Here is a 9891-nt window from a genome sequence, read left to right on the forward strand (position 1 = left end):
AGAAAACGGCAACTCCTACAATAATGACAGTGCCATTTTGTTAAAGGCAAGAAAAATACCTACATTTTGATGTATAATTTGTGTTAATGAAGGCAAAATTGAGCGTTTGTTCGGACATGAAGAAGAGATTGAGAAAGCGACAATGCATGGTGTGTTTGGCGTCCATAGCAACCATAACAACCAATATTGATTGATGGAAGAGATTTTGAGACAGGGGTAAAAAAAAAAAAAAAAAAAAGGCAGAGAGAGCCCATTCTGTAGGCTTCTAGCAAGCGTAGCAAGTGAATTTCAGAGCCAGGGATTTTTTTTTTTTTTTTTTTTTTTTGTGTCCCCAGCATATGGTCCGCATGGGATTCGAACCACTGCCCTCTGTCCTCAATCTCTGCCATAGGGCCTGTCACGTTCCCATGAGCCACTCGGCGGCCCGGAATGGCAGGGCAAAAGTGCTATATTTAAAGTGCACACCTGCGCAGCCGCACCCCAATTTTCGGCTCTTTTTCATTAGCTGGACACCAGGCCTTATCTAGTCAGCCGTTCCAACCACATCCCTGCCAATGTGTGCCTACGTCAAGCCGCATACAAGTGTAACGCTCACAATTTTCTGCTATCACTCTAAGGCAACTTAAGTGTTAGTGACGTCACACCTATGCGCCACTGCCCTCTGTGGAGAATGGGAGAAATGTGCTTGCACCTCAACCTATGGACTCAGACGGACATTCAATCATCATCTTCCTCACTCAAGGTAACCTTATGGCTTGTAGGAACACTGCACGTGTATGATAAGACTGTAGCCGTTCAACCGGCCCTCGTAAGGTTGCTGAAGACAGTGAACACCGTGGAATTCTCAGTATCACTGTGGCCCTGGGTTTTTCCACTGTCCTGCTAAGTGCTTATGTAATTGTAACCAACATAGGAGAGAGACGTAACATCGTGGAAGAGACATAAAGTGAGTAAAAACGATCTAAATGCATTTAGAATATATTTAGAACTACAAATTACACTTTTCTTAGCAATTATTGTTTTTTATGTCAAGCTTCAAGCTAGCTTCTTTATTGGGGCTTGGGACCAGCAAAAGTGACCCGAAATTTGGTCTTTAAGTCTGGTCATTAGCGTGTCTGGACCCAAACTACACTGCAGGTCCCGAAGTCAAATGATCACTGAGAGTTAAAAATCTGTCTGAAGTTAGAAGTTAGCAGAGAGTTAGCTCACTAGTTTCCGTCTAAATATAATATACCAGGTTCTGACTGAGGGATTTCTAAAACAAATTAAAAGGCACAGCTCTGCTATCACTTCTGACATACATGAAGACAGGAAAGTAAGCAGCAGTGATGTTTGTAGGGTTACTGAAGTTTGGCTTGCTGGTATATAGTGATGTGCTATGTGACTAGCGAAACAGCTATGTTAGCATAACATTAACACAGTGATGAAGGGGAACTTTTTTCCACTGGATAAGAATTAAGGTGAGGGTTCCCGATGGTTAGGGACAAATGCAGTGGCATGGCAGGATGCTGTAAACGGACCAAACTTCAGTCAAGAGAACAACTGAGATAATCCATCCACATACAGGTTAGTCATTAATGTGCTGCTGCATTGCCTGGGCTGTAGTTACATGGTAAGGTTTTAAAAACTGAGCTTTAAAATGAATAGTTGTAATAAAAACTGAGAGAGGCCGACAGTGATCACTTACTTTTTGTAAGGGGCTTGTTGAGATTAAATAGAACAAGTTACAAAGCATTAAAACATGTTAAAAACACAACAGCCTTATTAAACGCAGAGTAGTTTGGGCCCAGAAGTAGGATTGATCACGTCATCACTTAAAGACCGGATAGACACACGGTGGAGTTACTCATGTTTACTGTTGTTGCCACTTTCTAAATGTAGCAGGATGAATATTATATGTACTGGTTGATCCCACTTTTAGTCAGGTGCATTTTGAGGAGAACTAACTTTTCTTGTTATCAAATTATCAGTATCTTTGGAAACATTTAATACATCGTGATGGTTTAAATGCTCAGTCGTTTTCTGTTATAGAATTCATATTCATAATAATATTTAGACAGCGGCACTATAGGTGTTTGCAGTTTTTGCAGTTTTACAAGCCGTCACGGTAAAAATATGGAATTAAATGTCACTAATGGGCTCTTTTCAAAAACATCAGCATCTCTGTCACACTGATTTTGATTAACTGACTTATTTTATTGTAATCAAACCTATTTTGATATTGTTGTCTTTTTTTTTCCTTTAGCGAGGTGGTTTCCTTCCAATTGTTGCAGGACCAGTATGTCTGTCAGCTCCAGGTAGAGCTCCAGTGACCAGGAAGACCTCAGCATTCGCCAATTCCTGCTGAATTACCGCAAACAGAAAGAACTGGCAGAGGGCATTGGAATAGAGGATGATTATAACACTGAAGACCAAGGTAATAGGTCTGTCTAAGGGCCAGTGGAATATAAGCTATAGGTTGTAGTGGTGATTATTTTAGATTCAGAGTGTAGAGGAGATGGATCATTGTAATTAAGAGTCATAGAAATCTGAACCTCACTGCTAAACTGGCGGTCTAACTGTACATGTGCTCCATTGCAGAAGTCCCTCCCACTGAGTGTGAGGATGTTGAAGATACTGGTAGTCCTGATGTGAAAGCAGAGCTTCCCTCCCACCTCAGCATCACTAAGGATGTTATGGAGCGCTGCATTCATCTGCTGTCTGATCCCAGCCTCAGGCTCCGACTCAAGGTACTGTATCAGTAGTTTTACGTAGAGTCAACTGTTGGACTAATAACAAAAATAATCATTCTTGTGAAGGTAGGACCGCCAGCGTTGGTACAATTCATCCTGTCAGAACTGTGTGGATGACTGTTCAGTGGTGTAATGCTCATCAAGGAAAAACATTCAGTCTGGTCCAGGAGTGAAACAGAAATAAGTCTGTGCTGAAGTCGTGCCTGCTCAGGAGTTTGGGCTCTCAATGAAGACCTCAGTAATTAGTTTCAGCTCACATATAATCAGGATCAAAACAGAGATAATTGTTAGGTGTGTTGTGCGTCTTTGTCTTTAGGTACTAGACGTGCTGGAGTTGTGCGTTCAGGTGCTGAGTGAGAGGGAAAATGAACTGCTGCCTATGGCTCGTCGCTGCTGGCCAGCACTCCTGCAGAGACTCACAACTGATGACCCATTAGCAGTCCTCAGAGCCTTCAGGGTAAGTAAAACAAACCTCTCTTTTCATTATGTGAGTCAAAATTATTCAAGTCGTCTTTAGTTTTAAACTCTTAATAGTGAAAGAATGAAAGATGCTGCCCAACAACAGGCTTATTTCATTCAGAAATAGTTCTATTATTTACTGGACAGGCACAATTAGTGTTGGTAAGCTTTAACGTTCTAACCTGTCAAAACACACGTCTACTTTTTATACACTGTTTGATCAGCGGACATCAGAGCAACTGGCATGTCACTTTTTAACACTGGTAGATTATTTCAGCAAAAGAAGTTAAAACATTGCTCTGATTCTATATTGACTTGTAACACAACAACATGATCTACAGATATTGTCTCAGAGTGTCTTTAAAATTCCACACGTGAAGCTGTTAAAGCCACAGCACATGATCCTAATTTACGATTAAAAACTGGCCACGTGGAATATTTAAGAAGAACGGGCTCTTTCTCGTCACACAACCTCACAGAGAATTGCAATCAAACTGCGCAGTTCAGCAGCTGAAGCGCTGCACATAGTCAGGCCCATAAATAGTGGAAGAGTGGATGTCTGAAATCCAGGGATGTGCAAACAGCCTGCTGTGAAATCCTCCCTGAACCACCTCAGCAGTTTTACTGAGCTCATTAGGAGTTAGCAGAGGTTAAGTCCAGGCTTGGTCTACTTTTTATACTCTTTCATCTTTTTCCTAGTTCCTCTTCTTTCCCTCCTCCCTTCTTATCTTTACCCCATATTTTTGGAACCAGGATCATATTTTTAAAGGATTTGTTCTTTTGGTGTAGATAGTTCAGGAAGTTAACTCAACCAAGCAGTCTTTGGGTTTCGGCTAAGTAATTCAATTCAATTCAATTTTATTTATATAGCGCCAAATCACAACATAAGTCGCCTCAAGGCGCTTCATAGATACAGAGAAAAACCCAACAATCATATGACCCCCTATGAGCAAGCACTTTGGCAACAGTGGGAAGGAAAAACTCCCTTTTAACAGGAAGAAACCTCCGGCAGAACCAGGCTCAGGGAGGGGCGGCCATTTGCTGCGACCGGTTGGGGTGAGAGAAGGAAGACAGGATAAAAGACATGCTGTGGAAGAGAGACAGAGGTTAATAACAGATATGATTCAATGCAGAGAGGTCTGTTAATACATAGTGAGCGAGAAAGGTGACTGGAAAGGAAAAACTCAATGCATCATGGGAATCCCCCTGCAGCCTATGTCTATTGCAGCATAACTAAGGGAGGATTCAGGGTCACCTGGTCCAGCCCTAACTATATGCTTTAGCAAAAAGGAAAGTTTTAAGCCTAATCTTGAAAGTAGAGATAGTGTCTGTCTCCTGAATCCAAACTGGAAGCTGGTTCCACAGAAGAGGGGCCTGAAAACTGAAGGCTCTCCCTCCCATTCTACTTTTAAATACTCTAGGAACAACAAGTAGGCCTGCAGAGCGAGAGCGAAGTGCTCTAATAGGGTGATATGGTACTACAAGGTCATTAAGATAAGATGGGGCCTGATTATTTAAGACCTTGTATGTGAGGAGCAGGATTTTGAATTCAATTCTGGATTTAACAGGAAGCCAATGAAGGGAAGCCAAAACAGGAGAAATATGCTCTCTCTTTCTAGTCTCTGTCAGTACTCTTGCTGCAGCATTTTGGATTAGCTGAAGGCTTTTTGAACATCCTGATAATAATGAATTACACTAGTCCAGCCTGGAAGTAATAAATGCATGAACTAGTTTTTCAGCGTCACTCTGAGACAGGATATTTCTAATTTTAGAGATGTTGCGCAAATGGAAGAACGCAGTCTTACATATTTGTTTAATATGTGCATTGAAGGACATATCCTGGTCAAAAATGACTCCAAGGTTCCTCACAGTGTTACTGGAGGCCAAGGTAATGCCATCCAGAGTAAGAATCTGGTTAGATACCATATTTCTAAGATTTTCAGGGCCGAGTACAATAACCTCAGTTTTATCTGAATTAAGAAGCAGAAAGTTAGCGGCCATCCAGGTCTTTATGTCTTTAAGACATTCCTGCAGTTTAACTAATTGGTGTGTGTTATCTGGCTTCATGGACAGATAGAGCTGGGTGTCATCTGCATAGCAGTGAAAATGTATGCTATGTCTTCTTGTCATGATCCTGGGTCCTTTTGACCCAGCGTTTTGTGTTTTCTCTTCGCGATTTTGGTTCTGTTCTCTAATTGGTGTTTACCCTGTCCCCCCCCCCGTGTGTTCCCGTTTTATTGTGAAGGTCTGCGTCTTATGTGAGTGTTTTCAGTTTGCCTCCCTGGTCTCGTCATGTTAATCACTCCCAGCTGTGTCTCCCACCTGTGTGTAATCTCCCTGTGTTCTGAGTGTATTTAAGTTGTATTTTCTGTCTTAGTAATCGCTGGTTCGTCTGTGTTGTTTCCCCTCGGTCTCCCTGCGTCTCCCCGTATGTATTTCCCCGGACCTCCCTGCATCTTCGTTTCTGGTTTGTCTTATTAGTTTACCCAGTTTAGGTTTCTAGTTTCATGTTTTGCCACCCTTGCTGTTTGTATTGACCCACTATCATAAATAAACACCCACCTGCACCAGAACTGCCGTCCTTTTGGTCCTACTACAAATCCACACGGCTTGCCCCGCAAACCGTGACACTTCTAATGATGCTGCCTAAGGGAAGCATGTATAATGTAAACAGAATTGGTCCTAGCACTGAACCCTGTGGAACTCCATAATTAACCTCAGTGTGTGAAGAGGACTCTCCATTTACATGAACAAATTGGAGTCTATTAGATAGATATGATACAAACCACTGCAGTGCAGTACCTGTAATACCTACAGCATGTTCTAATCGCTCTAATAGGATATTATGGTCAACAGTATCGAATGCTGCGCTAAGGTCTAGCAGGACAAGCACAGAGATGAGTCCACTGTCAGAGGCCATAAGAAGATCATTTGTAACCTTCACTAAAGCTGTTTCTGTGCTGTGATGAGCTCTGAAACCTGACTGAAACTCTTCAAATAAACCATTCCTCTGCAGATGATCTGTTAGCTGTTTGACAACTACTCTTTCAAGGATTTTTGATATGAAAGGAAGGTTGGAGATTGGCCTATAATTAGCTAAGACTGCTGGGTCTAGAGATGGCTTTTTGAGTAAAGGTTTAACTACAGCTAGCTTGAAGGCCTGTGGTACATAGCCGATCATTAGAGATAGGTTGGTCATATTTAAGATCGAAGAATTAATTAATGGCAGGACTTCTTTGAGCAGTTTTGTAGGAAGTACTGTTTAGAATACCAGAATAGGGAGGATGGTGTAGGTTTAAGTTTATTAGATTGATACATATGTACCAACAAGACAGTGTACATCACTGTCACAACGACGTTTGTTTTCATTCAAAGGCTTTATGGTTTTTCCTATAATACCTGGTGGGCCGGTCTCTAGTCAAAATGCCCGGGCTGATTTTTTTGTCCCAGTCCAGCCCTGATCATGAGAGATGTCATGCTTTGACTCTGTGTTTTACTTGCATCTATTTGAAAGAGTGAGTGTAAACACAAAAAATATTTTATTTTATGTGCTGGAATGTGCAGAAAATAGGTTTAAATGTTAAACTAATTTATTCAAGTCAGAGAATGTTGCATATAATTAAATTTTTGCTTGATGCATAAAGTTAAAAGATTAAAACTAATAAAACAAGTTTTAAAAAGAGACCTTTCCATTTGATTACATTTTGTATGATGGATTATGCAGAAAAAGTAGAATTGGGCTGAAAGATCTATCACTTTATCACCGCTTCAGGTTGTAAATCGTGCTTTTAAAAAGTAACTAAGTAACTAAGTAATTAATTACTTTTGAAAATAAGTAATCAGTAAAGTAACGGGATTACTTTTTTGGGGAAGTAATCAGTAATTAGTTACTGATTACTTTTTTCAAGTAACTTGACCAACACTGTTCAAATCTGGAGGCACTTGAGTCAGTGAGGGACAGAAGGTCAGTGAACAAACTGTACAGACTAAAGTCAAAATGTGGACAATAAAGCTGTTGTTTCAAGTCTAACAACTGACACAGCTAATATATCCTCTAGTGTTGAGTGATACAACATACATTCTGTTTTCTTTGTGAGGTTGTAATCATCAGTATTGTTGCGTCTGTCCTTTGCCCAGTTATTAAATTTTGTAGTGATAAGAATTTAAAGTCCTTTACTGAGGTGCTCTGTTGGGTCTGTTCAGATGCATATTCAGGAAGGATTTTTCAACAACTTGTTCCCATTATGATCAATTCAGACCAATTTAAAGTTTTTTATATAACCTAAAAACTGTCTATTCCTACGATTAGAACCCAAAACAGTTTCAACATCTTACCAAGAGTGAAGAGTTCAGCTGTTGAGCGGCTCATCCCACCATCACGGATCCCCACTCTGCCTAAACACACTGGTCCTACCCCATCAGGCTGGATGCCTACTGCGGGATCTGCCCGAATTCGTCTCTGCCCTACATGATCTGCAGCTCCCGACACGACATCCTGATTTACACTGATGTAACCAATAGCAACCAGAAATTAACGCTGATATGGAAAATGGAGGGTGACATTCGGGCTCTAGAGAAGGACGTGAGGCAGTACCTGAAGGAGGTGATGGGGGAAAGAGCTGCTTACACAGGTCAATGTGATCACCATGACCGTGAAGGTCAAAGGTCACTTCGATATGAGCTGAAGGACTGGCTGGTCAGCAAAGGTTTCTGACTGAAAGAGCTTGAAGTGCTGGCATCGACCTGCTGAAGGGACAGAGAGCGGTGGAGGAGGACTGCTGACCTGTGCCAACTTAATGAACTCTTTGACAGCAGTGAGATGTGATGTGACCACTGAGTGTAAAATGATGCAGGTCAGGTTAAGTAATCATCATTAAACGTAGAAGCATAGCAACTGCCTGTTTATTGTCACCCATGATTTCTCCAAAAAAATAGGTAAAAAATCTCGACTCACCGTTTTTAGATTCTTCAGACTGAGTTGCAATTTGAGTATCCACATTATTATTGACAATATACACATTAGGACATTCATTACTGCAACAGTGTGCAACAACATTACAATGATCTGCTTTATGTCATGTAGGTCCTTTAACACTGACACTTTTCTGTGGAGGTCAATGTGTAGAAATGCTACAGGTGGGCTGTTTGTTTGTTTGTTCTTTAGTTAGTGTGGCCAACAAGATGACGTTAGACGTCTGTGATATGAGTGTGACAAACGCTTTCAGCCTTAAAGGGTCCAAAAACATTTATTACTGATGAAATTCACAAATCTCTACATTCACACTGGGTGCAGCATGCAACAATAAAAACATTTCAAAATAAAACCACAGCAGGTTGTGATGGAACTTACACATGATATAAAATATTACACATGATGAAGTAGATTTCTTTAAGAAAAAAAGATAATTTAAACAAGTATTTTAAGCACTTTGGCAGAATTGGCTTTTACATGTGATATATTTCACAATGTTTAATAAGCTTCATACAGTTAAGCACAATCACTGCATGACAGAAACACAAGCTTAATCTCTCTTAATAATAATAGTGTACAGCTACGCTGCTTATTAAATAAAAACAAACAGGTTACAATGCTTTTATTTTTATTTTAGTAGAGACTCAAAACTTAGAACAGACAGCTGCTGGGGTTTGGAAAAGTACTGAACAAATATTTTAAATATACTTTAATCGTTTCTGGAGCAGCCTTTGGGATCGCCAAAGGCTCTCATTGTCACCAGCTAGTGACACTAGCTGGTCATAAGGTGTTACCCAGTCAGCCGTGCCAACCACAACCCTGGCAATGTGTGTCTGCTACCAGCTTCTCAGTAAGGAAAATCGGTATTGACTTTCCGAAAAGTCATTAAAAGTGGCTAAATGACATCATCGACTAATTTGCAGAATTCGTCAGATTATGTAAACTGTAGGAGAGAGAAATAACATCGTGGAAGTGAAATAAAGTGAGTAAACACCCTTAGATGATTATATTTAGTTGCAGGGTGTGCATCATTGGTTTTGCCCAGCGGGATTTGTGGGACGTCTTCGTTGTCATGGCTACCGAGGACCGCTTGGATCAAGCTGGCCATGAATGGTTATGAATGGGTTCAGTTTATCCTTTCTCCATTGTCCAGTGCCATTTCTATAGCACGTTTAAAGGCGACACAGCTGACCAAAGGGCTTTACAAGTTAGCTCATGCACACATATAAAATTGAATGAAATGAAATTTGATTTATTAGCTGTAATCTTTTAACTTTATGTACACTGCATCATCATCATTGCATCAAGCAGCAAAAATGAAATCTTTTATGTGGCAATGCCGGCTCCTGTACTGTACTCCTGTAAATCCCAATCAACATACCATATTTATACAATTTTCATGTATTTTCTTAGTGGCTCCTTGGTGGAGGAGACACCCATCCTTAGGGCTTCCAAAGCTAGTATACTGTTACTGCTGGTCCCAAGCCTGGCCAAGGAAGGTCACACTGCTCTTGACGAAGGCGGTCGCACTTTTCTCCTCTCCTCCTCTCCCTTAGTTTCACTGCTTAGCCTCTTATGTCCTTGTCTAGTCTCGTGTTTTTTGTATTACTTTTCCCTGGAACACTCTCTCACAGTCTGTTCTCTAAAACCTAAAAAAGGAATTATGAATTGGATCAACTGGTCCCTGAATGCAATTGACACCCCTTTCTCAATGAGAAGTTTGGGCTT

General features: G+C 40.8%; 1 protein-coding gene across 2 annotated transcripts; it reads left to right on the top strand.

Annotated features, from left to right (window-relative positions):
• The first annotated feature begins 543 nt into the window (after positions 1-543).
• On the top strand, positions 544-8611 carry LOC147305226 (TELO2-interacting protein 1 homolog). 2 transcript variants are annotated; one of them, XM_086277096.1, is made up of 5 exons: positions 544-742; positions 2246-2416; positions 2581-2729; positions 3049-3189; positions 7501-8611. In XM_086277096.1, the coding sequence occupies exons 3-5, from the start codon at positions 2676-2678 to the stop codon at positions 7549-7551; spliced, it is 246 nt and encodes an 81-aa protein (XP_086133222.1). In that variant the 5' UTR covers positions 544-742; positions 2246-2416; positions 2581-2675; the 3' UTR covers positions 7552-8611. The 2 variants fall into 2 exon arrangements, with proteins under 2 accessions (XP_086133222.1, XP_086133223.1); XM_086277097.1 differs by lacking the exon at positions 544-742 and adding an exon at positions 840-946.
• Positions 8612-9891: the final 1280 nt, after the last annotated feature.

Source organism: Aulonocara sp. 'chitande type north' Nkhata Bay, linkage group LG20 (assembly GCF_057382095.1).
Source record: "Aulonocara sp. 'chitande type north' Nkhata Bay isolate Kocher_YH1m ecotype deep benthic linkage group LG20, A_spYH_male_GT1.1, whole genome shotgun sequence".
Lineage (NCBI taxonomy): Eukaryota > Metazoa > Chordata > Actinopteri > Cichliformes > Cichlidae > Aulonocara > Aulonocara sp. 'chitande type north' Nkhata Bay.

What these genes read in the sequence shown, in the direction of transcription:
- LOC147305226 (XM_086277096.1), top strand. Translation starts at nt 2,676, where the DNA reads ATGGAGCGCTGCATTCATCTGCTGTCTGATCCCAGCCTCAGGCTCCGA. An exon ending in GCCTCAGGCTCCGACTCAAG is followed by an intron (nt 2,730 to 3,048) that starts GTACTGTATCAG and finishes CTTTGTCTTTAG; the next exon opens with GTACTAGACGTGCTGGAGTT. An exon ending in CAGTCCTCAGAGCCTTCAGG is followed by an intron (nt 3,190 to 7,500) that starts GTAAGTAAAACA and finishes TCCTACGATTAG; the next exon opens with AACCCAAAACAGTTTCAACA.